Here is a 27,816-nt window from a genome sequence, read left to right on the forward strand (position 1 = left end):
TGCATGTCTTGTGATTCACCTCTTTTTTTTTTTTTTTTTTTTTAAGTACAACGCTATAAATAATAACCCCACCTTCTCCCTGTTTTCAGTTTTCTTTTGGCATCAACTGAACATAAGAACGGCCGTATTGGGTCAGACCAAAGGTCCATCTAGCCCAGTATCCTGTCTACTGACAGTGGCCAATGTCAGGTGTCCCAGAGGGAGTGAACCTAACATTGCAACAGTTTAGGAAAGATTTTTAATTTGTGATTCTGCTACACGAGGCCTACAGCTATGCTGAACCTCCACATTCAGTTAATGCAAACCTCACAAGCCCTTACCAGCCTCAAAGATCTTACCAACATCCTTATCCGTATTTTTCCAAAAAATTGTTAGCTGTAAACTTAAATTTTTAGCTCACAGAAAAGTGAGGAAATCGGTTTTGTTTAGTGTATGTGTGTGTGAGTGATGTGATATAATGTAAAAGTCTGTTTCAAAAAAAAACTGGTGTTTAGATCACATTTTGGAAGTTTAATACATTTAGATAAAAAAATCATTTAACCAATATTCACACAAACGTTTGTCACATCATTCTGCTTCTTCACTTCCAGGTGATCAAGATAGTTTTAATCCATCATCCTCAAATATAATATATGATGAACAGTCACCATTACCCCCCTCTGCAGTATGTGATTTACCAGTACTGGAAGAAGCTTTAGCGAATGTTCACATATCTGAGAAACTGGAAGAAGCTAAGAACACTGTGCCTGAAAAGAAAAGCACTTTAACTGAAAACCAGTCTGAGCTGAAGCATCTGTCTTCTACCCAGAAGCATATGAAGAGATGGGACCAGCCTACCAGTTTAGGGTATAAGCGGTCAAAAAAATTAGAATTAGTAACTGATGACCTCATTAGGAGAGACCGATCTGAGAGTCCAAAAAGATTGGGCACATCTGGGGAATCGCAGCAAGCGGGGCTCCACAGTCCAAGGAAAGGTGAGAGACAAAACACACACAGCAATCTCTCAGACCAGTCTGAGCATCCCAGGAGTGGTAATACACACACAGAAATCAATTTAAAAGAAACTTCCAGAGGAAGCCAAGGCAGATCTGCCAGTCCCCAAAAGCATCCCAAAAAGGAAGAAAGTGGGGACAAATCAGACAAGTTACTAGAGACTCAAGATAAAATAGCTGGTGGTGGTGATATTGAGATTATTGAGCGGTTCAAAGATGGAAATGAAAAATCAGGAGTAACACAGGAAGACACAAAGCAGAACATTGCTGGAAAGAATAAGAAGTGGTCTCAAGAGAGAAAAAACCCAAAAGCAGATGAAAAGACGCTTCCATTAAATAAGGCCAATGAGCCTAGGAGAAAAGTAGATGAAGATGAAAAAGTAAAGAAAGCCAGTGCTGGAGAGCCAGGTTCTAGCAACTTCAAAACTACAAGTCTTTCTGATGTTTCACAGCTTTCCAAGGGAAAAAAAAGTAGGCTCGAAACACAAGATCCAGTTATTCTGAACAAAGACCACACAGAAAAAGACTTGGAGCCAACTGATGAAACCAAAGATGATGGAATTTCAAAAACTGAATGCAGCTCTCCAGTCAAGAAAGCACCAATAACTCCTGGACCTTGGAAGGTACCAAGTGCAAGTAAAGTCACAAAAGCAACAGGTGTCACTGAAAAACGGGTCTGACAAACATTTTTAGAACATGTTTTAATCAGGTTTCTAATACGGTCAATTAAACGCATCTTTTTTCCACAAAGTTGTCATTTTTCAGAAACTAACTCCAGAGGCTGGACAGTACATTTGATTTGTTCTTAAAATTAACTAAGCTGCATGAAGGACCGTTCGGATTGCTTATAAGCAACTCTCTTCCATAAGCTGCTGTCCCCTCATCCCTTTGAAGGCAGTGTCCTGCTGCTCTCTCAACATTGCACTGCTAAGGCTTTCTCAGATAGTATTGTGAGTTTCTGAACAAACTTTCTTAATGCCTGTATTGCCAATGTGATCATGACTCACTTCTTGTTCTTGTGCCAAGTTATGTACTGTAGCCAATCAATTTCATCCTCCTTGTACGTTTTTCCCAGACACAGCAAAGCCAAGATTTTGTTTGAAAATAGCTATTTTCTCAAAGGCATGTCGCATGTTTATATAGGGGAATAACTCGAGTTCTCACAACTTCAATAAGAAGGTGAGTGTGCTGGTTCTATTAACTCTAGGGCAGCAAATGAGCCACTGATGCTGCCCCACTGGCTTCTTTTCTTAAAAGTTCCTAATACCTAATGTGACATTACTTAAAAAGAGAATTGCATTTTGTTCTGATCTATGGGGTTAGTTTTGCTTTCTGTTAGCAAAACAAAATGTTTTAATTTGCTTAATTCGTTTAAGGTAATTATAGTAACTATCTGCAAAACACATATTGCAAACATAAAGTGGTGAAATCCTGGCCCTGTTAAGTTACTGGCAAAAACATCCATTGACTTCAATGGGGCCATGAGTTTACCTTGTCAGTTCTTTAAAAATAAGGAATGGACTTGGTGCTATGCTTTCAACCTCCCTCTGGTACTGTATGTCAAAGCACCACATACTGTATGTTTCAAAAACACTTGGAAATGTCCCATCTTTACTTGTAAAACTAAAAATTATGTAAAAGCAGTATTTGAAACAGCAAACCTGCTGTTGCAAACATAAACAGAACCAACCACAGAGTCTTTAAAAAGTCCCTCTGACCTGTGCCTACTATTAGAAATCTCTTGTGTTTTATTTGTGTGTAATTGCTTTTGGTTGAGTGAGAAATAGATGACATACAGGGTACATGAGACTTAATATCTATTGTTTGGGCTTTAATATGTATTTAAATGTTGAGGAATGTTAACAAGATATTTTTATAGCAGTCTGCAGAAATTTCATGGATTGATTTACTCAATAGCATTCTTAATGGATTTGATTTCCTGACCTGTGCTAGGTTTTCAATGACTGAAAATAAACAGTAAAAGGAGCTGGGCCAGTTCACAAAAGCAGAGGAAAAAAGGTAAGGAAAGTCCAGATCAGTTGCTGGACCCTCGTGTTAAACTAATGACTTGCCCATTAAAAACATAACTGAGCAGCTGCTAAGTCTCACTAAACTTAAAAAAATCAGTTCTGACTTGAAGCTAGAAACTTTTGAAATAGACAACTACTCAGCAGTAGGCTTAAATGAACAGTTCTAAAATAAATAGATTTTAAAGCACATCTGAACTGCCCTCTGCTGCTTCACATTTTATGAATCCATCAGTTTGCTGTAGCATAAAGTGTACAAATCCTCAATATTGTAGAGTTTGACTGTGAAAATATTTGTTAGCCTATGTAGATATTAATCCTGTATTCTTGGTTGATAACCCTGTGGGATCCTCTTTAAGAGTTGTATGCACTTGTTCTAACCATTGAGAATAGTACCAAATTCAGAAATTTAATACTAAGATGAATTAGCACCATTTCAATGGTTCTGTCAGCAAGTACACATCCATCCAAATGCTGTTTTCTGATTGTTAACATTGTGACCTGCTTTGGTGTCCTCTGTTTGAGTCTTTTCTAGAGAACTTGTACCTGTACTTACTGTATAAGATGACTTAGCAATGTGGCCTTGGAATGCTAAGCAACATATGGATGTAAATGTTTATATATTGTACAGCACCTTTATATATACACACTTCTGAGGTTCTGACTAGAGAGACCTGTAAATCGCTCATTATTTTTTATATAGATATATTAAAAAAATTCCCATTCACAGCCTGTTCATTCTTGCACTGTAAAATGTTAGCTGTAGACTCATTTTACAATGATGCAGTTAACTGTCTTTTAGCTAAATATACAGCCCAAGTTACCCATAAACATCCATATTTTCCAATGATCAACTGCATTTGTCATCTGAAAGTTACCTTGTCTCCCTTTTCAAGTAACACTCAACCACAGTCCTGCAAAATATAATACCAGCTGTTTGATGGAGTTTGCTTCCATGGGTTTATTTGTATTTTAAATGTCACTTTTTACATTTTTACTACTTTTCATTGTACAGAAAATAGCTTTGCATAAACAATTTACTACAAAAAATGACCTATGTCATCGTCCCTTTATGGCGCGAGATGGAACAGTGGAGTTAAAGGTATCCTTTTCTCTCAATATTAGTCCTCTGACTGACTTACTATTTCTTAATTTATTGAAAAAGTCACCAGCCTAAGGAAAACACAAGCTGCACTTGCAGCAAAACAATTTCTCCTAGGGAGGTGGCTTTAGATTCTTTCCTCATACCAGTTGTAGACTCTTAGCTCTCATACTGAAGGGGAGGTTATCACATTCCTGCCTCTCACCTGGTTTTCACAATCAGTCCTTACCCCAGAGGGCCATTTACTTCTTTGTCCAAGGTGCTTTATCAGTAGTGTTGCATAAAAGGCAGCTACTGTATACTTTTAGGAGGCTGTGCATTAGAATAGAGGAATCTTCTTTTCTTCCACTTTTACCACATCTCTGAATAATACTTACCTGTGTTAGAAAGGTAAGGCACTATAGAAGTAGAAAGCATTAATATTTTCCAGAATGCTTTAACAGCCCTCTTGACCCACCTCCTCAAAATTCTAACCAAGTCATTACCAAAGATTTAAGTGTTACATGTAAATGTTAATTCTTCAGTTTTCTAGTTGCTACCAACATTGTGAAAAGTGTTTATACCCTGATGGTGCTTTACAGATTGAGCGGTTGTAGAGAACAAGTGTTAGCATATTCCCTTGTGGAGAATGCTTTGCTTGTTCTATTAGGGCTTATCAGTCAAGAATAATGAGTTGTCTGAAGAACACTTAGTTTTTATATAATTATCATCTCTCCTGGTGTGTGCAGCCGAGTGGCTTTAATGTTGCTATGCAACTGAAAGTTTAACCGAGTGCCTTTGGAGGCAATATTTATCTTGGGTGGACTGACTTTCATGAAAGGCTGCAGTAGCACAGAATAAAGGGGCAAGGTCCAAAGCAGACCTGGCCTCTCTAGCCTAAAGGCACTTAAATGAATGTTTCTTTACTTGAAGTCACTACACACATGCACCTGTCTATCAAATGGGGGCACTAGAGGAAGATGCAGCTGATGGAAAGAGGAACAGGGATCTGCTTTAATATGTAAACTGAAAAGGCACAGATAACAGAATTTTAAGGTCTACCCCCTAACTATCCACCACCTGGAATGTTCTGCTCAGCTGTAATGCATTTAGCCTGGACAGTTATTAGGAAAGTGAGTCCTCTTGTCAAGGCCTTAACACCATATTTTAACAAATGAAGAGCTTATTTATCTCTTAAAGCAGTAATTGGGAGTCCTAGTACTGACTTACTGCAGTGGAATTAAAGGTCTCATGTTAACGGAGAGGAAATGGAGAAACTGCCACAGCAAGTTAGTTGTGTAACAAAGAACCAACCTGCTGCAGTAACTTATCTATCCATATACAAGTAGGCTTTAACAGGGCCATGGCCACAAGCTGTTGTATACAGAATCCCATATTGTTTTCCTACTGTTTTGAGGCCCCTCCAAAATGTCTGGTTACTGCATACTTTTGGCCCCTACTTAATAGGGAAATGCCCTTAAAACAGTGTCACACTGCTGATGGACAAATCAAGTTTTGTTTACTTAGTCTACGAGTCCTGGGCTGCCCTCACAAGTCTAGTTTATTCTGTAGGCTCTGAAACTAAGCAATGTGAGAAAACATCTTTGATACACAAAGAAATGCGCCAAAATTTAGGACCACCTCTGCCTCAAGCCAATGTCTTGCTTCTATCCAGTGTCGTCCTGATGGTTTGATAATCCTCACAGCATTGAGGGCTGAGCCTTGGCCAGTTCATGGTTTGATTTTCCATAACTGAAAAGAGAGGTTAGGAATTGGTATTTATCTGAGAAAGACTTTAAATAAAAAAGCAAAACAAGAAATCTCTTGAATAAATTACAGCTGCTAGTCTTTGAAAGACTGAGATATAAAATGCATACTATTACATAATGGTTTAGGCATGCTAGTAAACCAACAGTCATTGCAGCTCTGCTTCTGAGGCAGCCAAAAACTTGTCATTTATAGGACTGTCTACTACAGCCCAAAACACTGCTTGTGTGCTTATCTGAATGTATCCACTCACCATTCCTGCTGTCCTAACACGAGTGGGTTTGCCCCAAAGCACAGATAAGAGGGGGAAACAGGTGAAGCAATTGTGCTAATGACAGCAAGTTAGTGGCAAAACCAGAATTAGACCCAGGTCTTCCGTAAGTCAGTTGGGTCCCAGTCTCCTAGAACGTGCTCCTTGCCATCTCAAATGGCAGCTGCACTTACTCTGATATTGAATCCAAGAAGATCACTTATAACGCCTGATATGGCAGACAGGATCACAACTCGTGTGATGTTGTAGATTAAAGGGTTCATAGTCAGGCCATAGAGTCTAAATGGTGTGTCTAACTCCTGTAATGAGAAAATGGAAGTTACACCTGGACCCAGTTGTAGTCACCACCATTTTCAATTACTCTGATAGCCTGCTGTACCCCAGACAGACTTCTGCCAACCAGATATTGCAAAATCCATTGGTACATTAGATAGGCATCTCTGCCTCCTCAGGACTGAAGCATTTCACTGACCCTATCATAAAGGGTGAGACTCTTCCTTATGGCAACACTTAGATCAAACCAGTGGGCTGGTGAACCGTTTAGAATTTTAAATCTGGGGAGCATTTTATAGGTGTCACACCAGGCTTATTCTCTAGTAATAAATGACTGGAATCCTAAAATTCTGCTGAGGGAGAATGAGGAAACAAGACAGTACAAGTGGAATGACAAGCCAGTTCTCCACCTCCCCAGTCCCTATTCTTATCCATGTTACTACTGGTATCACCCAGCACCTCAGTCATGGACAACCCCATTGTGCGAGGCACTGTACAAAGACAGCATCCCTTACCCCAGAGAGCTTACAGACTATGACAAAGACAACATATTCAGATGAGAATACAAGGAAGCAATGAGATGATATTGGTCAGCATGACAGGCACTAGTCTCAGCACATTAGTGACCTAACTCTTGTCTTTTTTGGTAGGCAACATAGAGAGTTAAGAATAGGAACTCACCTTCAGTAGCTTTGTAGACAGTTTTAAAACATTGTTCACTAGGGAGAGCTGTTCTTTCTTGTTTGGCTTCTTTTCCATCTTTAGGTATAAGTTGATCTGTGATGGAAACAGGTATTTTAGAGCAGATTTTACATTCAAGCACTTCACCCAAGTGTCAGCTGTGTTTACAGCACAGGGACCGCAGACCTATGCAAAAGTCACTACCCTGCCCATGGTGCTTACTTGTGGTTTTCAAGTGCAGCAGTAATAGATTAACAAATATCCATTTTTTTCCCAGAGTGATAGGGTTCTTCTCACCCCCCAGCCATCAACAAAACAATGAAAAAGATTTAGAATTTGGGCCTGGGTAACTGGCTTTCTTCCTTTAAGCCTGCTGTAGGAGCTACTCTTCTATTATGAACAAATAAAAATCAAAAGGGGTCTTAAAAAAAGGCACTAAGCTGAAATGAGGGAGGAGTTCATTTGAACTGCAAAGATCACTTTCAGACTAGAAAACAGTAAGCCCCTGGGAGGGTGAGCTGCAGCGGAGATACCTGTTCAGTGAGCAGGATTGAAATATTACTATATTTTTTGTTAGTTTCAGAGCCCAGTGATGCCAGGCGCAGTAGAAAAAGGAGGAGGGCTGTTTCCCAGATGAGGAACTCCCAGTTGTAAGCCGCATTCAGGAAGGTTTTGTGCCCTTTTAAAACCTGTATTAAACAAAACAATGAAATTGGCAAATAGACTGAAATGTTCCTATTCACCTACCATAAACACTTTCATTCAACACACAGAAGCCGCTAAGGCCTGTGTGACCACCATAACATCAGCCAAAGAATTCGCCACTCCCAAATACATGAATAAAGGTAGGACAATAATTAAAGTGAAGTGAGACCAGTCTATATCAGCCTGATCAATACATTAATATTCATTCCCTTTATCCCTGCCATCTGATAGTTAGATACATTGGGCAGCACTCTTCAGAGTAAGTGCATTTTGATTGTTAAAGGAACTGGTTGGATGAGTCTTTCCCTCAGCACACATGAAACTGGATCCCAACATTACTACATTCAATGCAAAGCCAAAGTTGAGATGGGCAGTTAACTAGCAAAAGCATAAGCATTCATCTGCAGCACAATGAAACCATTTTGCAAACTGTTGCTAACAACTATACTTATCTACAAAAGGGAAAAAAAGCCTCTCTGAAATCTACTTAAGGACTAAAATCCACCTGCAAAGCAGTTACCAGTTATACTTCGAAGAATTTTTTCACTGGCTTTTTATTGCTCACAGAACATAAAATGTGAGTCTCACCTGTGCACAGCATATGAAAGCAATTGATAGAGCCAATAAAAAGATTGAAGAGACAACTACATCCACAGATCGCTGGGGCCCTCTCCTCTGTGGAAACAAAAATGTTTAATTAAATCTGGGAAACCTTTTGAATTTCAGTAAAAGATAGCACAAATATAGCAATAGTTTTCAGCTACTCAGGAAAAAGTTGTAATATCCTGAATTCCAGCTTCTGTAGCAGCTGGAGTCCACCTGCAACCTTCCACCAACTTCGTTTACACCATTTGCTTTAGTCTGTTAACATTTAAACATATACTTGCACTCTTTGGATCACGACTTGCCTTTAGATAGGAGCGCAGTGATAACCAAATTTTAATATTCTCCACCTTCTTGAGTCTGAAGTGGGGGATTTCATACTTCCTGGCTTTCCGGGCAGATGTTATGTGACTAAAAAGTTTGGCAAACAAAAACCGCTGCAAAGAAAAGTGTCAGTAAAGAAAATCCACATTGATATAGTCTGTTAGCATCCATATGGTGCTTAATATAATATGTACATTAGTTGCTAAACAAATTATTTGTGCTTGCCAGTGGTAGGAATAACATTCCTGTACAAGAGGAAACCATGACAGCTTTAGTATCTCTCTCACTTAAAGGATAACAATCATCCCAGTATACCACATCTACAACAACAGTAGCAAACTAGCAAACCTGTTAGCCACATTTCCTTGTGGAAGGATGTGATAGATACAAATACACATCCTTATAACCTGGGCCCATCAGAGGATTTGTCTTTAGGGCAATCAAGTCCAGCCAGGCAGCTGTAGTCTTTAACCTTGCTGTCACATTATTTCCTGGTGGACACTTATTTCTCATTCTAAGACAAGTCTCATAACTGTAGGCTTCACAGTACTGGTAGGGCTAATAACTTTTCGTAGATTGCTCCAATTTGCCCCAGACGTGTAAGATAGCAAGTATTTAAGGTTAATTTCCTTTCAGCAGTACGGAGAAAAAATAGCAAGCTTTAAAGACTAATTCACGGTGGAAGTTAGTCATTGCATCTCTCAGGGGAAGAGACCTGCCACTGCACCTCAGGTATAAAGATATCCCAGCATTCCCCACAGTGTCTTACTGCTCCCAAACATGCACCTCAGCAGCTGCTTTAAGAGGGGAAGCAATGACAGCAGCTTGAATGTTGCAACAGAAATGTGCATGTTCATGAAAAGTAACTCAGCACATTTAGACAAACCTGTTTGTACGTTCTCTCAGCAACACACATCATAAAGAAAAACATCCAAGTCAGGCAGAGACGCTCAAGGAAGTTAATCACAGCCAAGACAATGACAGGGGTGACGGTAGGAGCCCCACAAAAGATATTCAAAAGTTCCTTCACTGAAATGGATCGCAGCTGTTCAAGATTCTTTGCATGGAAGAGCCGGTAGAGGAAAGGAAGACATGCTAACCCAATGGTGACAACGTTTCCCAGCATCTGATAGCCTACTCCCTGCTGATAGGCATTAACCTGGAGAATAGGCAAATATCATTAGCACTATATGAGCTACAACTAATTTTTTAAATTACTATAAGTACAATGTTAAAAAACCAATAGGGAAAATCCTCCAATTCTAAAACTCCATTAGGAAACCTGTATGTGTAAGTACATACATAACCTTCTGCTTCAAAGAAACAGTATTTGGTGTGGCTGTAAGATAAAGTTCAGCCATTACACACTTCATCTTTCCACTCACTGAACTCAGAACACAGCAAGTGCGCAAGAATAAACCAGGAAATATACTAGAAAAGTTACAGCGAAAGAAAGTGTGGCATAAAATGATTCCATATTATGACATCACTTCCTCCCCCTTACAATGACCTATCCATCTCCCCCTCTCCATGGCCATCTCACTTCTGAGAAAGGTGCAAGACTGACCAAAATAGAGCAGCAGCCATAAGCCACTAATTTTAATTGCACTAAAAGCTTCCAACTCCTTGTCGCTCAGAACAGGGAATAATGTCAACATGAAGTAAGCATCTACTGATAAAAGGCTATGTAAGAGCTAGGTATTACTTTACTGTCATTCTTAGACCAGGAGTCATACCCTCTGCTTCGAATTAATGTATTTTCTTAAATCCCTCTGCAACTACTGGTTAAGAGTATTTAGGACCATCTTTAATAAAAGGTACTTGGACTTGTACAGTTTGCAGATGCATCACAATTTAGGGCACATCTACATTATGATGTTGCTGATAAAGCAGCTTATGCCAACCAAATTATGTAAACATACGCACTACAGCGCTTCTCCTGCCGCTGTAACTTGCCCACTACGCCGACCTAGTAAATCCACCTCGATGAGATGCTTTAGGCATAGGTTGACGTAGTTCAGATAACACACTGTCTGTATAGACATTTATTTGCATCACCTGTTGTCTGTCAGGGTGGCTGACAGCCAGATCCATGAAATTGACAATGTCGATTTCCCTGCTGGTAGGGTTCCTGTTTTGCAATTGAGCAGGGGGGTGTTCCAGCTGTGAGCTCCAGCTGTCAGCACTGCTTTGCTGCCCAGCGCGGAGAGACTAGATTGTGGGCACCCTGCAGAGCTCTCAGCTCCCTGCTTCACGGGGAGTGCAGAGCTGAGAGCCTGGGTGGCAGCTGGGAGCTCAACCTAGAGCTTAGGTCAGTGCAAGTGCTCCTGGTGAGAACACACATGGCTGACAGGAGGGTAGTGTGGACATGAAAATCTGCAGTAATTTATTGCTGTGGCTGTAAATCAATCTAACATAAGTAGACTTAACTTTGTAGTGTAGACATGCCCTTAGAGGGGGGGGGGAGGGGAGAAGAGGAATCAATCCTTACTCTGCTCATGATAATCCCGCTGATCTCCAGCGCAGACATGTCCACCTTCTTGCACTCACTTCCCTCCCAGATCAGGGCACTTACTTTTGCAGATGCAGGGCTCGTATTCTGAAGCCAGAACAAATGGTTCTGGAGAAGAAAATACAACACATACAACATACTGAAAACATTTCTCAACTATCTACAGGAAATGGTTTCAAAATAGGCAGCATTTTTATTGAAAATGTTTGAATATAGTTTTAAATTTCAACATGGAAACTATAAGTTATTAAAGGAAAAATTGTCTGCATGTACATCCAACAGCATCTAGCACAAGGCCCTGAGCCTGATTATGACTCTGAACATAACGGCCACACTGGGTCAGACCAAAGATCTTCCGACAGTGGCCAATGCCAGATGCCCTAGAAGGAATGAACAGAACAGGTGATCCATTCCCTGTTGCCCATTCCCAGCTTCTGGCAAACAGAGGGTAGGGACACCATCCCTGCCCAATAGCCATTGATGGACCTATCCTCTGAATTTATCAAGTTCTTTTTTGAACCCTGTTACAGTCCTGCCCTTCACAACATCCTCTGGTAAAGAGTGCCACAGGTTGACTGTGCATTGTGTGAAGAAATACTTCCTTGTTTGTTTTAAACCTGCTGCCCATTAATTTCATTTGGTGACCCCTATGTGTTATGAGAAGGAGAAAACACCACTTTACTCCACACCAGTCATGATTTTATAGACCTCTATCATACCGCCCCCCCTTAGTTGTCTCTTTTCCAAGCTGAAAAGTCCCAATCTTATTAATCTCTACTCATATGGAAGCTGTTCCATGCTCCTAATCTTTTTTTTGCCCTTTTCCAATTCCAATATATCTTTTTTGAGATGAGGCCACCAGAGTTGCATGCAGTATTCAAGATGTGGTCATACCATGGATTTATAGAGAGGCAATATGGTATTTTCTGTCTTATCGATGCCTTTCTTAATGATTCCCAATGTTGTTTTTTGACTGCCACTGCACATTGAGTGAATGTTTTCAGAGAACTATCCACAATGACGCCAAGATCTTTGAGTGGAAAGGGCTAATTTAGACCCCATCATTTTATATGTATAGTTGGGTTTATATTTTCTAATGTGCATTACTTTGCATTTATCAACAACATTCAATTTTTCTGCCATTTTGTTGCCCAGTCACCCAGTTTTGTGAGCTCCTTTTAACTCTTCAGTCTGCTTTGGACTTAACTATCTTGTAGTTTTGTCACCTCACTGTATACCATGTTAAATACTGGTCCCTGTACAGACCGCTGGGGGACACCACTATTTACACCTCTCCGTTCTGAGAACTGACCCTTTATTCCCACCCCTTGTTTCCTATCTTTTAACCAGTTAGGGATCCATGAGAGGATCCTCGTGCGGCGGGACGGGGTGGGAGTTCTCCGGGGGACGTTGCTTAAGAGCCTTTAGTGACGGACCTTGTCAAAGGCTTTCTGAAAGTCAACGTACACTATATCCACTGATCACCTCTGTCCACATGCTTGTTGATCCCCCTCAAAGAATTCTAGTAAATTGAGACATGATTTCCCTTTACAAAAACCATGTTGACTCTTTCCCCCAAATCATAATCATCTGTGTGTCTTGTCTGATAATTCTGTTCTTTAGGATTGTTTGAAACAATGTGCCTACTAATAAGGTTAGGCTTACTGGCCTGTAATTGCCAGGATCACCTTGGGAGCCAATTTTTAAAAATTGCCATTACATTAGCTATTCTCTAATCATCCGGTACAGAAGCGGATTTAAATGATAGGTTACAGACTACAGTTAGTAGTTCTGCTATTTCACATTTGAGTTCCTTCAGAACTCTTGGGTGAATGCCATCTGGTCCTGGTGACTTATTACTGTTTATCAGTTTGTTCGAAAACCTTCTCTAATGACACCACAATCTGGGACAGTCCCTCAGATTTCTCACCTAAAAAGAGTGGCTCACATTTGGGAATCTCCCTCACATCCTCAGCCTTGAAGATGGATGCAAAGAAAACACTGAATTCTTCTACAAGGGCCTTATAGCAGTGGTCACCAACCAGTCAATTGGAATTAACTGGTTGATCCTGGAGGATCTCCCAGTCAATCGCGATCTCCAGCTGCGCAGCAAGGCTGCTGCTAAGACTGGCTTCCTGCTTGCCCCAGCCCCACACCGCTCCCAGACGTGGATAGCAAGGCCTTGCAGCCTTCAGGCCAGCAGGGGGTCTCCCTCCACACGCTGCTCTTGCCTGTAAGCACCGCCCTCGCAGCTCCCATTGACTGGGAATAGGGGGCTGTGGCCAACAGGAACAGTGGGGGCAGTGCTTGCAGAGAGGGGCAGCACACAGAGCCATATGCCACCTGCCTCCCTCCCTCCCCCACCCCCCCAGGCTAAGGTAGGCAGGGAGCCTGCCTTAGTGGCAGCCACACTGCGCCACCAACCAGTAGCCACTGGAGGTAAGTGCTGCCCAGCGGGAGGCTGCACCCCAACCCCCAGCCCCTTCCCAGAGCCAGCACCCCAAGCCCCAGCCCTGACCCCCCTCCCAGAGCCAGCACCTGCACACCCTCCTGCACCCCAACACTCTGCCCCAGCCCTGAACCCTTCCCAGAGCCACCACCCTGTACCCCCCTCCTGCACCCCAGCCCAGAGCCCCCTCCTGCACCCAAACTCCCTCCCAGAGCTTGCACCCCAACCCCCCTGCCCCAGGCTGAGCCCAGAGCCCCCTCCCACACTGCAAACCCCTCAGCCCCAGCCCAGAGCCCGCACCCCTTCCCAAATCCCTACCTCAGCCCGGTGAAAGTGAGTGAGGGTGGGGGGAGAGTGAGAGAGAGGGGGGATGGAGTGAGTGGGTGGGGCAGATCCTGGGTTGCCCTTAAATTCAAAAAAGGTTATCCTGGGCATAAAAAGGTTGGAGACCACTACCTTATAGTCTTTGATTACTACTTTAACATCTCAACCAGTGGGGCCATTGGATGATTGTTTAGCAGACTTCCTGCTTCTGAGGTACTTACTTTTTTGTTGTTGTTGCTACTTTAGTCTAGCTAGCTGTTCTTCAAATTCTTTTTTGATGTTCCTAATTATATTTTTACGCTTCACTTGCTAGAGTTTATGCTCCCTTCTATTTTCCTCAGTAGGATTTACCTTCCATTTTTTTAAAGGATGCCTTTTTGCCTTTAACTATCTTTTACTTTGTTTTTTAGCCATGGTGGCACTTTTTTGGTCCTCTTATGTTTTTTAATTTGGGGTACACATTTAAATTGAGCCTCTATTATGGTGTCTTTAAAAAGTTTCCATGCAGCTTGCAGGGATTTCACTTTTGGCGCTGTACCTTTTAATTTGTTTAACTTCCTCATTTTTGTGTAGTTCCCCTTCCTGAAATTAAATGCTACTGTGGTGTCCCCTACCCGGAATGTTAAATTTTATTTTATAGTCACTATTACCAAGTGGACCAGCTGTATTCACCTCTTGGACCAGATCCTGTGCTCCACTTAGGACTAAATCAAGAATTGCCTCTCCTCTTGTAGGTTCCAGTACTAGCTGCTCGAAGAAGCCGGCATTTAAGATGTCAAGAAACTATCTCTGCATCCCATCCTGAGATAACATGTACCCAGTCACTATGGGGGTACTTGAAAGCCCCCATTATTATTATTGCGTTTATTTGTATGGCCTCTATCCCCCTGAGCATTTCACAGTCACTCTGGGTGCTATTACTAATAAAGTGATAATATTACAGGCTTCCTACTGTAACACTGAAGACTGAAATGCTAGATCCAAAGAGTGAGAAGCTATGATTAGTGCACTCCCCTGAACTAGGAGAATATAAATAGTATCTTCCCACCCAAGTTTTAGAGGCTATTGTGATGCTTTCATAGCAAGAACTGCTGTGGCTGGGATCCTGAATTTCCACACTATTTCCCTCAGGATACTTTTGCTAAATAGAATCAGGGTTCGAGTCTATGTGCCAGAGCATTCGTGCATCCTGTTCAATGCTTCCCTCATTTATTTTTACATTCATATTTCACTTTGACAGCCAACCACAGTCTAGGTACTGATGGTAACTTGTTTTATAAATCCGAAGTAAGATAATATCTATGCTCATCATTGAATTTTACAGAAATGGCCATCTGCTAAACCATGTCCATCCTCAGAGGAAACAGATTAGGCCATGGCTTTTTTATTCATTTTGACCTGGCAAAGTCAACTTCTAACAATGTGTTTGCACAAGTTACAACTACAGAATTTACTTCTTGTGTTATTTTAGAGGGTACAAGTTACATCAAAAGAAAAATATTTCACAGGCTCCTCATTTATTGCAAGTGGTTAAACAGACCTGTTGGAAAACATCGTCTTTCAGGTCCCGTTTACTTCCTTTTACATTCCCTTCCTCGCTGTCACTGGTGTAGGAAGAACGGCACTCTGGTCCATGAAGCAGGTCATCCCAGAGCATGTCCTCTGTCTCAGAGTCATGGCGGGTGCTTTCAGAGTCCCTCCGAGACACACTGCAGCTCTGGGACCCACCACTAAAACAAGACCTTGATTCCTTTAAAGAAAAAGGAAGTTTACAAAAGTAACTTCTCCATACTGAGCCTTCAACAACAAAAATCATTTTTTAATCTTCAAGTAATATGTTCACAACCACATGGTCAAGCCAAGCCAACCTGAAGCCACTCTGACAAGCTAGAACAGAAAGGACATTTCTACACAGGGATGCTTTTGCGACATGAACTCACAGCAACAAGCTATTAATGTTTTCCCACCTTCAGAATAACTTACACTAATTTCATGAAAACTCTGAAGGCCAGGAAAATGGAACCAGAACTTAGAATACATTTTAATAGCTTCGTCCTCATTGTGGGACAGAGTTTAGTGAGAATTTCTACAGCTGGAAAGGAGACTTATTTCTTGATTTCTATGAAAAATAGAATTTTTAGAATGCCTGATGTTTACTCCAATACAATGTTATCCTCCCAACAGCCAAGTCTCTAATGAAGAGTGACTAGAGGCCTCTGAGCGTGCTGCTGCTACCAGTAGAATTTCATAAATTGAATGTTAAGTTCAAAATTCAAAGCACTGAAAAGGTACAAAAATTATGGAGTTTAAATGGTCAGTTACAAAGCTCTTAAAAAAAAAAATCAACTCTTACCTGGAGGAGACAATCTTCATCTAAATTCTTCCCTGCTTTACAACCTGGAAAGACTATAATCCCAAATACACAGTTGAGGGCTGTGGAGTCTGCCTGCTTTAACCTGTCTCCCTTGCTACTGCAACAACCACTATGCCTTTCAGACTATGCAGGCAGTAAACAATGGGGTCAAATGAAAGCGCTTTGCATAGGAAACAAATCTCATACACTTCTCTTGTGCTATAGTCTATTATGATCCACAAGCAGGGAGTATCATGTCATATATGAATGCTCACAGAATTTCATTTTTTGCAGATCTGACCGTAAGACAGGGCTGTATAAAAGTATCAACAGGGGAATGACCAGTGGGAAACCAAGACAGCATTGAGTGTGACAGCCCAGGATTCCAAGAAGACTGCTTAAAGCTCTGGAATGAAGACTGATCGACAGCTTCGCTCCTCTGGAAGTGTGAACAATAAGAGTAAAGTCTGAGTGGAACACAGAACCTTCTCAGAAGCTAGTCCGAGACTGTGAAACTAACTCCTCAAGGAGCTAAGGACCAGCACAAACCTCACCACTTTCACACAGCAACAGGTATATTTAACAAAACGAACCCTATCAAAATAAGACGTCGCTGCACACACTTATCCCTCTGAGCAGAGGATGAGAGAACAAGTGACAGATGTGTAGTGTAGTCACATGCTCAATGCACTACTGGAAGGCATTCAGATACTACAGTGATGAGCACCGTCTAAAAACCTGAATAGAACAGATGTACCACTCTGCCCACCTTAAATGATGCAAAGGTCTCTGGTATTTTAGAACCCCTACCTGACTAAAGGCTGTTGAGTCTAGTTCAGATTCTACCACACTATCGGACTCTCTGGTACCTTTAATGGCTTGATTGACCTGCCATAAATAAAAAGGACAAGTTAGTTGAGAGCCAGTAACAGTAAACTTTATGGAATCTTAAGGTAAACCAACAGAACTACCTGTGAAACTGACTGATTTGAAGTAGTAAGAGGTCTCCTATTCTTGTCTTCATAGCTATTGTCACTGGAGGCCCCTTCTACACTTCTGCGTAACAAAATCCTCTGTGCCATGGCTTCAGCATCCTCCTCACTTGACAGCTCATCAGAAATGCCACCCATATGTGTGCCGCCATCCTGGAAGAAAAGCAACCATCTAAACGAACTAGAAGATGGGGCTAATAAAACTAAGCAGATCTGCATCAAGCAGAAGTATCTGGCCAATATTACCATTGCAATGTTATGGTTACCAACAGTGTGAATTCTAGACTAATACATCTTTAGAAGATGCATCTTCTTGCATCTGAAGAAGTGACCCACGAAAGCTTATGCTCCCAATACTTCTGTTAGTCTTAAAGGTGCCACAGGACCCTCTGTTGCTTTAGACTAATACAGTAGCCAATAAAAGGGAAATTACTTCTACAAGTACAAGCAGAACGAGGAGTCAAAGAATCAAACAAGTTCTACAACTGATGGGCCAGCCCTGTCATTGCAGCAGTGGAAAGAGGGGGAGAAACATCCAACCTCTCCAGCAGCTAAAACAGAAAAGGAGGTAATTCAACTCCTGATCTCCTCCCCCTTCATTTCCACAGCCTGATGCCTCAAAGGCCAGCAACATCCACAAGTCTTTGTGTGACCCTGGGCATAGGACGTGACTGGGTTGTCATGAAAGCTGTGGCCCAACAACCAAGTCTATTCCCGCCCTGAATGCCTTCTTCATGTATTAGAGACTTTGGAAGCAACGCTCTTTGCTTCACATATTCTTGTCTAAGTGACTCTCACCAATCCCAAAGCCTTCATTTTAGTGCTTGCACAGACAAAACTTTGGTTTTTAAGGTCACATACAAAAATTCCATCAGGTGAACCTGAATTATCTCCCAACAGAAGGACAATGCACTAATTGTTTGCAGGGAAGATGTTTTACATGGTAGAATTTTGAATTCTGTTTGTTTTTAAATCAACCAACCTTTGAATTGAAGACCATCCAAATAAATAAGCATTTCAGTATAAAGAGGCCTCCTTTATTCTTCCCACAGGTTTCCATGTTTAGCATATTTATGTTCTATTGTAAGTTAAAATGGAGTTTATATTTACGTCTGACATTAAGGCACCAGCACCAAGTCAGTCATGACTGAAGAATCAATGCAGAAAGGAATTTTCCAATAATGACTCAGTCTTACCCGATGACTCTTCTCCCCATCTGAAAGTCTCTCTCTCTCTTTGAAATGCAGCAGCCTATATTCGGATCTGGAAAGTCTGTGCTTAATGCCATTATACACAGAACTCACACCACTTTCTGTTTCAGTCCCTTTATCAGCTACCAATTTCACCCTCCTTAACCTGGGGAATCAAAATGCAACAGAACGGTTCTGACTTCAGAGCAAAGCTCTTGATAGGATAATGTCAATTTACTCTGTCACTTGCCTGCCTGGTGCAGAATTAAGCAATAGCCGAGAGGCTACAGAATTATCTCAATTTCAGCACTTCACGGCCCTGTCTTAGAGGGAACATAAACCTACTCCATTGTCAAATGCCAGCTCCCAAATGTCCTACAGATTCTAAATCCAGGGGGAAGGCAGGATTCAGGAGTAATTAAGTAAAAAAGTAGTTAAAGGAGAAACTTTTAGGTACCTTTTTAAATAGGTAACAGAAGGTGGCAGCTTAGATCAGAGGTTAACAATCAGGAGATTAAGTTTCCAGCTAAAAAAACAAAACAAAAACTCAGCTGGGAGAGGGGATAGAAGGGATGAACCCAAATAGTGCATCCTCCTTTTCCCTGGTTTTCATCATGTCTTAGAAAATACTTTAAAAAATGATCTGATCAGGTTAAACTAAGGGTAAATTGACTCTGAACTGAGCAAAGCAAGGTAACTAAATATGGGACTTAAGGGGGAGTTGAGTACATATGCTTAGGAGGGTCACTCAGAGACTAGAGAGAGCCTCTAACACTCTGCACAATTGTGTTTCTAAAATAGGCTACCAAAATTGTCCCATATCCAGAATGAGGACAAATATATGGACTCCTAATAAGACAGACTTCCTCCAATGGCAGTGCTACTTGGATTTAGTTTAAGAACAGCTGTAACTTGTGCAGTTTGGGAATGTGAGACTGATACTTAATAAACATTCTGTTTGTTTTCTGAATGCTCAACTGTCCGTACACTACAAACACTCCCACCCTCCTGGTGCAGCATACACACCTCCTGCGGAAGAGCATGCCAAACCAACTGTTGATAATGGATGTAGGTTCCAACTGCTTGTCTCCTTTATTGGCTTTGTCAGAGGAAGACCAGCTGCCAGCATCTCTGCTCCCATCACTACCCACAGGTTTGCGTAATTTTCTATTTTAAAAAACGGAGTGGGGAGAGAATTTAATTTGCAACAAAGCATCTTTACACCCTAAAAACCACGTACCAAATCCATACACCACTCTAGCTGCTTTGTCAAATGCATCATGCAGATACTGGGGTCAATCCCCCTCAAATATGCACAGGTAATTTTTACTAGCATCAGCAGGAATTAGGTCTATGTCCCCAGGGGAGAATACACACTAGTACCACAAAGGATTTAAGTGGATAATTATACAAGATAAACATGGAAAAACAGTCTGTGTGGAAATGTCATAAGGGTAGTAGTTACAGCCTCTCTCTCAGCAGGAAGGCTGCACTGAGACTGACAGTGGACAGTTTTAAATTAAAAAGAGTTGCAATGTCTCCCATGCAACAAAAAAAAGGCAAGAAACATCCCTCAGAGTCACATGTCATCCTTTGCCCCCTCTGAAGGTGTACGAGAAGCCTCTCAGTTAATGTAAGTGTAAAACATTGGTCAAGTTCTGAAGCCATAAGCGTGATGTGGTTTGTGGCGCACACACCACTGGCCACAGAAAGAAACTGGACTACCAAGGTTCCATTAGAACAGTCCAACTGCAAAATAGAGAATAAAGGGGACGTAACACGGCCAGACTTCCTGAGTGATATAGCACTTACGAAAGCTGTGAAAGGGGGAAGAAGGTGGGCTATCCATGATCAAGCATATGGTACATATATCCCTGCATTTTACAGTCACATAATATATTTACTTAAAACAGCAGCAAACGAGACCTTTATCCAGTAACTTGACACTGTACCATATTACTGATTCCTACAAATAATTAGCACACAATTAGCGCTCTGTTTCATCTCACCTCCGCCTCCTGCTGCTGCTGCTTCCATTGGTTCCCGGGGGTTTGTTGATCTGGGTGGACACGATCTGACAGTGAACAGTTCCCATCAGTAGCATAAGGCACATTGGTCCAATGATTTCACTTGCACTCGCAACAGGTATCATGAAATACAACACGACTGCTATAACTGAAAGAGAAATTGGATCAAATGCAAAAGCTACACTGGGAATTCCCTACCTAAGGGTGAAAGGAGCATGTCTCTGTTTTTATTATTGTCCCAATGATTACTTTTGTTCACTTTAAAAGCTTTTGCAGATACTAACTCCACCCTCATTGTTATGTGGCCCTGGTACTACTTCTCTGAAATTCCTTCTTTCTTTGCAATGTGATTTGTAAGTATATTAAAACAATAGAAAACAGAACCACAAAAGGGATCAAAAGTGTGCATCAAAAAAATTACTTTCCTCTGCCAGAATGTGCTCTATGAAAGCCATTTACAATCTTCAGAGGACAGTTCCAGCTCACTTCAAGAAATGACTATTACAGAAGCTGGACTGACAGAGGAGCTGCATGTCAGGATATACACTACCTTCACTAAGTAGGTTCTTCGCCAAAACAGGGTGGGGTAGGCAATTTATCTACAGAACAGGTCTAGCATGTGCGGTGGCAAAGTAAGTTCCCCCCACCCTGTGGCCTCATTTCTAGCCTGGAAGATCACCTCAAAAGGAGGCGAGGGGAGTCCAATCCCAGCATGAAGAACCAGATATGAAATATTCCTGGAACTGCATGGAAAAATCCATGGGGACCAGGGCAACAGTAAAAGGCTGCTTAAATTCAGAGATTTTGAGGCCAAAAGGAATCATTATGATCTAATCTCCTGGGTGTAACAGGCTGGAGAATTTCACCCAGTGATTCCTGCATCAAACCCACACCTTCTGGTTGAGCTAGAACAGGAGTTCTCACGCTGGGGACTGGGACCCCTCAGGGGGGTCGCAAGGTTATTACATGGGGAGGTCATGAGCTGTCAGCCTCCATCCCAAACCCTGCTTTGGGTCCAGAATTTATAATAGTGTTAAATATATTTAAAAGTGTTTTTAATTTATAAGGGCAGGATCACACTTAGAGGCTTGCTATCTGAAAAGGGTCACCAATACAAAAGTTTGAGAACCACTAAGCTAGAACGTCTTAATATAAACTAATGAAGTTGCCTGAACTATGGTGCCCACAGCAGCTTCAACAGAATGTATTGGAAATGCTAATCCCATTTTACCTAGATGCTTATTCAATACTGTCCTTCCCTCCCCTACCCCACACACAAGAGCACTTCCCCATCTGTAAAATGGGGCTAAATTCATTAATGTATGTGAACTGAAGCATAGATTAAACCAGTGGTTCTCAACCAGGGGTATGTGTACCCCTGTGGGTACGCAGAGGTCTTCCAGGGGGGTACATCAACTCATCTAGATATTTGCCTAGTTTTACAACAGTTTTACATAAAAAGCACTAGGTAAGTCAGTACAAACTAAAATTTCATACAGATGACTTGTTTATCCTGCTCTATGTACCATATACAGAAATGTAAGTACAGTATTTATATTCTAAATGATTTTTTTATAAGTATATGGTAAAAGTAAGCAAGCAATTTTTCAGTAATGTGCTGTAACATTTATGTATTTGTCTGATTTTGTAAATAGTTTAAGTGAGGTGAAACTTGGGGTACACAAGACAAAGCCTCCTGAAAGGGGTACAGTAGTCTGGAAAGGTTGAGAGCCACTGGATTAAGTGACTTGTCCAAGGTTACACAGGAAGTACTAGATAGGAATTTAACCCGGATCTCTCAATTATGTGAGCCCTGGTCCACTGCTTCAACCACAAGACCATCTTTCCTCCCTTTTGCTGAATCAAATGTAACAGTCATTTGAGCACTCTTAGGGTACATTAGAAGGTGGAACCCAAGAAGCATGTGGCATGGAAAGCTGTGCAGTGTCTGCAGATAATGAACAAACACTTCAAAGCTGCATCCTTACCATTGCAAATGGCATTAGCGAACAATAAGAATCTCATGGTTTTTCATAACCACAAACAAAAGATGGCACAGCACCCTCCAATGCTTACCTTGCATGAGGTACAGGACCAGAAGCCACATAAAAATACGCTGGGATGTAACCCGTATCCACCACCGGCTGAATAATGGAAAAAACACAACCCGCACAATCCCCTTTCTAGTTAGTGACGTCCACGGGATTTCAGGCTTGGCTTTGGCAAATGTGGAGCCTTGAAAATACACAATGTGTAGGTATTTCAAATGGGAGTTCTAGCCAATGCTTTAATTGTAACGAAGGCTAAGATTTTGTAACAGAGGTCATGGAAGTCACAGAATCCATGACTTCCAGAGACCTCCATAACATTTTTCCTTCAACCCTGAGGCAGCAGGGATGGGGCTCCCCTGCAACTCCCAGCTGCTACTGTGGGAGGATCCCACAGCTCCCAGCCACCAGGGGCAGACCCCACAACTCCAAGTTGCTGCCAGTCGCAGGGGAAACTCTGCGCTCTCAGCCGTCACTGGAGCCCCAGCGGCAGTGGGTGCTGGACCCACCTCCCTCCCCATTTTGTCAGTGATTTTTAATAATCAGGGACAGGTCACAGGCTTCCATGAATTTTTGGTTCTTGCCCATGACTTTCACTAAATATAACTGATAAAAATCTTAGCCTAACTTCTTCCCTAGACAAGGCCAAACTCCCTCAAATACAGTATAATTTGAAATGGGAAAGGAAAGAACTCAAACTTCAGCCTCTCACCAGTTCCATCAATCCAAAATCATATGAATCCCTTCTCCTCCTCTCAGCCCACTTGACCAGTCCCAAATACCTCTATCTTACATAAGCGGTCATCCACAACACAAACCCATAATGACCACCCTTCACCCCTCCTCCCCCAGGCATTATCTACAACCTCAGCCCTTAGCTGATCATGCTGTGGTTCCAGCAAGCCTCCAGTCCCTCTGCCAGGTGTCACACTCTGGGCAGTCTGTGTCCTCTAAGGCTAACTTCTAGCACTGCTGACCCATGATCTAAATAGCTGTCCTTTCAGAAACCAGACAGTGGTATTAAATTATGTCAGACCTAGGTAAAAGATAAGATATTCCTCTTCCCACCATTGTGTAAAGCAGAAGTGTATGTCACATTTAACCTGGGGGCATTTGATACAACCTCTATTATTCAAAGGATACCTACCTCTGATTAAGTCAACATCTATCAGATCAGGCTGTATGTGGCCCTTTTTTTTGGGTTTGTTTTTGAAGCCCTGCAAATTTAAAAATAAAGGATTATTAATTTTTGTAGTGAATAGAAAAGACTGCCTGCATTTCCTTTACTCTGATCTCTCCAGAAACCACGATGATCTCCAGCACTAACATCAGGAGCCTCATTCAATACTTCTAGTGCTCTTCTGGAGACAAGTTTATTAGTCAAAGATCCTATTTATATTTATTTATTTTAGCTCTCATTTAATATTTATTTTAAAACAAGACTGCACCCTGCAGGAACCACAGTTAGAGCCACTACTTCCATTTCCTGGGGGGAAAGAGGCCACTGCACCTGTGACTGGTCAGCTGACTCCCTGTTAATCTTAAAAGAGGGCACCTGGGCCCTGGAAAGGAGATAGGACAGGCCAGATACAGGAAGCATGGGTAAGAGCTGCCTGAGACTCAGACAGGAGCAGCAAGGAAGAGCTGGCAGAAGTTGCTTAATGGAGCTTCAGGAGACCCAGTGGAGAGACCTGAGCTCAGATGGGAGCGTAACAGGACTACTGGTAAGAAATTACCAAAGCTGGAAACCCTTAACAAGCAGAAGGCTTGGCCAGTGACCTCTTGGAAAAAGAGGAAGATCCAAACTCATAAGCAGGAGGGTAGATTGGCAGTAATAGGCAATGACATCACTTGTTAGTTAAAGGGTATAAAAAATAAACTCTTAGTATTCATTGCTAATACCTGCCTGACCAAGTTGGAGCTGACCAATATGGGTCTAAGCAGCCCTGGGTTTAGCCAGTTTGTAAGTATCTTGATCAAATGCTTATAAATGTTTTGTTACTGTTTGGATGTAGTAAATTGCTTATTTTGGGGGCAAATTTAGAGAAATGAGGTAAATTCTGTTCAGCTTTTGGATTTAATAAAGGAACTTATGGTTAAATTAGTTGTGGTAGTATCCTGCATAAATAACACCAATATTACCACTAGTCATTGAGTAATATCTGAAAATAGATTGTCAGTTCTTCAGGGCAGGGACTAGGTCTTTTCATTTGTTCTATAAAATACCTAGCACTTTTGGCAGTGTATAAAATAGTAAAGTTCAGATTGATTTTTTTTTTCTCTTAAAGACAAACTGTACTGTACAGTAAGTATATCTATGGCATGCAGTGCCTTTCATTGTGTGGGCTTCTGGGATTTGCATTAAGCAGAACTGGTGCAGCCACATAACAGGGGCCAATAAATAGCATGGGAGAAAGAGCAAATTAAAAAATAAATTAAATGAAAAAATTACCTTCATCTCAGTCTGTTCTATAGACTTTTCCCATATCTGTTGGTCATAGGCTCCAATCTGAAAAAATAAATTCTTTACATGACAAAATCCTTCAATTTACAACAAACCAAAACAGGGTGGATAAAATTTGATTTAACAAAACCTGATTTTTTTTAATTTAATACAGGCAAATTTAAAATTAAATTTGAAATGACAACCTATGTTAAGACCTTAAGTTACCATAATCTATTAGTGACTTAAATATAAAAATATTTAGTACGTATTTCCTACCAATTTTTTAAAAGTCAAACTACTGAACTGCTGAAAATCACTGGCTAACTTGTCAAAGTGCTAAACCAGCTTTTGACAGCCGTAGGCTCTTCTGCCGGCAAATAGATTTTCTTCATTTCAGTTTTAGTTCAGTTTAATGACTTGATTAATTTGTTTGAAGTTAAGAAATCAACTGGGAGTTGAAAAAGCAGGAAAGCTTGTTTCCCCTCTTCCAATCTATAAATAAACCTAGGTGTGGGAGAATGAGATACATTAGTTATAAAATCTTGAACTACATGGTGACTAGAAACAATCAGTTCAAATACTTTAACTCAGCTAGTTATAAATTCAAAATGTTTTGATTTTAAAAAATTAGTACCCAGAAAATTTAAGGTAGTTTTATTTAACTACAAGTAATTTAAATGTTTTTTGTGCATTTTTAACAATTAATTTCTGATCAGAGATGGCACTAATCACACTTAAATACATTTGCTTTTTGTTTACCAGATTTAAGGTAAATTATAACAGCTTAAATGAACATGTATAGATGTAGCCTGTCCTCCTGGCTTGCAAAGAGAAGCACCAAATGTAGCATATGTAATTTAATTCCCATATATTTAATGGTTATATTTAGTTGCAAATCAACCTCTCTTTAGGAAAATAATTCAATTGCAAAACAATTAAAATTATTGAAATCAAGGTTTCCTTCTTCAATTAAATTGTGATTAAAATCATTCACTGGTTTAAATCAAAGCAATTTCAAACACCCCTGCCAAAAAACCCTCAAGATTAGAGTTAAATCAGAGGTTTTCAAACTGCAGGTCAGGACTCCTCAGGGGGTCACGAGCTGTCAGCCTCCACCCCAAATCCTGCTTTGCCACCAGCATTTATAATGGTGTTAAATATATTAAGTGTTTTTAATTTATAAGTGGGGTTGCACTCAGAGGTTTGCTAATGTGAAAGGGGTCACCAGTACAAAAGTCTGAGAACCGCTGCACTGATGTATTGTTGCTTTCTGGGGATGTCTCAAAGATCACTTTAAAATAAAGTAAAACAAAATATCATTGTGCATAGCAGAAAATGTAAAACAGTGCTGCAAACTCAGTATTTTTTTTTCAAGCTATCTGAGAGCTGGATGACTTAGAGCAAAATCTGACAACGATGCGTTGTGCTATTATAAACGAACATTAATAGTCACAACCGCCCCAGGGAGGCAGGTATCCCCCATCCCGTTTACGGATGAAGACCATGAAGCACAGGGCGGGTAAGTGATCCGTCCAAGCCCCTACAGCGGCCGCGCGAGAAGTGGCTCGCTCCCCCTCCTAGCAAAGCCGGTGCAGGGACGGACGCTCTCGCCCAGCAGTGAGGAGAGTAACGGGGGGGGTTGCAAACTGCAGGGCTGCCAGAGGAGCAGCTCTTCGCCCCACGACTGACCTTCTTCTGGTACCAGGCGATGGCATCTCTGCCACGGGCGGCCATCGGGCTCCTCAGCCACCGCCGGACGAGTGACCTAGAAGGGAACAGGGCAGAGCGCTGCCCTCTCACAGGCCGGGCCCGCGGGCTCCGACTCGCGGAGGGGAACCGGCCGGGAGGGCAGGGACGCGGCTGCACCTGGCGCCGGAGCCACCCCCGGGGCGGGCAGAGCCCAGCCCCGAAACCGCCCGAGGCCGCGGCCACCGGCCTCCCGTCCCGCGGCACCGTCCCGCGTTTCCCAGGGGTGGGAATGACCTTCCCGGCCCCCACACCAACCGCTCGCCCCCGCCCCTCGTTCGCCCCGCCCCCTCGCCAACCCCTCGCCCCCCACAGCCCCTCGCCCACCGTTCGCCCCTTCCCCGCCAACCGCTCGCCCCCTCCTCAGCCCCCCGCCCCTCCCATCTCTTCCCAGCCCCGCCTCACAAGGGCAGGTCCGACTCCCGTCTAGCCCCCTCGCGGCCCCTCCTTACCCTCCGGCCCCGCCCCACGCCCTGCCCGGTGCTCTCACTCCGAGGCTGAACGTTACCATGGAGACAGGAGAACACACGAGCCCGGATTGGAAAACGGCACTCGACTGCCTCTGCCTGGCTCTCCCACCGCCCCGCAGCTCCCCTCGAGCTGAGTCACCGAACGCGCTGAGCCGCAGAGGAGGGGGCGCAGACAGCACCAGCCGAACGCCGACCCAGGCTGTCTGGCCAGAACGCTGCCCGCACCTGGAGGGCGGGTGCGCGGGCCCAACTCACCTTCGTGGTGGGCGGGGGCCCCGGCCGGGGCGGCCACAGACCCCAGCACCATCGCCCCAGGGCCGCGGCGCCGCAGTGACTTTGCCCCGCCCCCAACGACCGGCGTGGCCAACCACCGGCCGGGGCGGGGCGGAGCGCGAGGGGCCGGCGGGTGTTACTCCTTCAGGCCGGGCGGGGCCGTCAGCGGGGCCCCGCGGCGCTACTTAGGTTATGTCCCGGCCGGCGCGGCGCGCCCCGCCCCGCCAGCACGTGCCAGGCGTGCACGCCCCCTCCCCCGCCG

General features: G+C 42.6%; 2 protein-coding genes across 2 annotated transcripts in view; one reads left to right on the forward strand and one right to left on the reverse strand.

Moving 5' to 3' along the window:
• Positions 1–1,672, forward strand: part of MAGI3 (membrane associated guanylate kinase, WW and PDZ domain containing 3) — a 217,477-nt gene extending 215,805 nt beyond the window's left edge. Inside the window, exon 21 of the mRNA XM_065404497.1 lies at positions 591–1,672. Within this exon, the coding sequence (XP_065260569.1) occupies positions 591–1,672 (1,082 nt within the window). The remainder of the gene's footprint in view (positions 1–590) is intronic.
• Positions 1,673–5,769: 4,097 nt separating this feature from the next.
• PHTF1 (putative homeodomain transcription factor 1) lies at positions 5,770–26,799 on the reverse strand. Its single transcript, XM_065402824.1, has 18 exons — positions 26,755–26,799; positions 25,072–25,128; positions 23,767–23,836; positions 22,648–22,806; positions 20,554–20,719; positions 19,571–19,711; positions 18,551–18,710; positions 17,331–17,507; positions 17,173–17,250; positions 15,550–15,759; positions 11,216–11,344; positions 9,611–9,883; positions 8,706–8,837; positions 8,386–8,472; positions 7,626–7,781; positions 7,093–7,188; positions 6,312–6,437; positions 5,770–5,852 (listed from the first exon to the last, which is right to left on the reverse strand). Exons 1-18 carry the CDS (start codon positions 26,797–26,799, stop codon positions 5,832–5,834), a joined length of 2,283 nt encoding a protein of 760 aa, XP_065258896.1. The 3' UTR covers positions 5,770–5,831.
• Positions 26,800–27,816: the final 1,017 nt, after the last annotated feature.

The sequence above is a fragment of the Emys orbicularis genome, chromosome 4 (genome assembly GCF_028017835.1).
Source record: "Emys orbicularis isolate rEmyOrb1 chromosome 4, rEmyOrb1.hap1, whole genome shotgun sequence".
Classification (NCBI taxonomy): Eukaryota; Metazoa; Chordata; order Testudines; family Emydidae; genus Emys; species Emys orbicularis.

Excerpts from the sequence above, each read along its gene's own strand:
- PHTF1 (XM_065402824.1), bottom strand. The coding sequence starts at position 26,799 with ATGGCCGCCCGTGGCAGAGATGCCATCGCCTGGTACCAGAAGAAG. Across the intron at positions 9,884-11,215 it reads GCGGGATTATCATGAGCAGA|GTTAATGCCTATCAGCAGGG; the intron begins GTAAGGATTGAT and ends CCTATTCTCCAG. Across the intron at positions 8,473-8,705 it reads CACTGCGCTCCTATCTAAAG|AGGAGAGGGCCCCAGCGATC; the intron begins GCAAGTCGTGAT and ends TTGTTTCCACAG.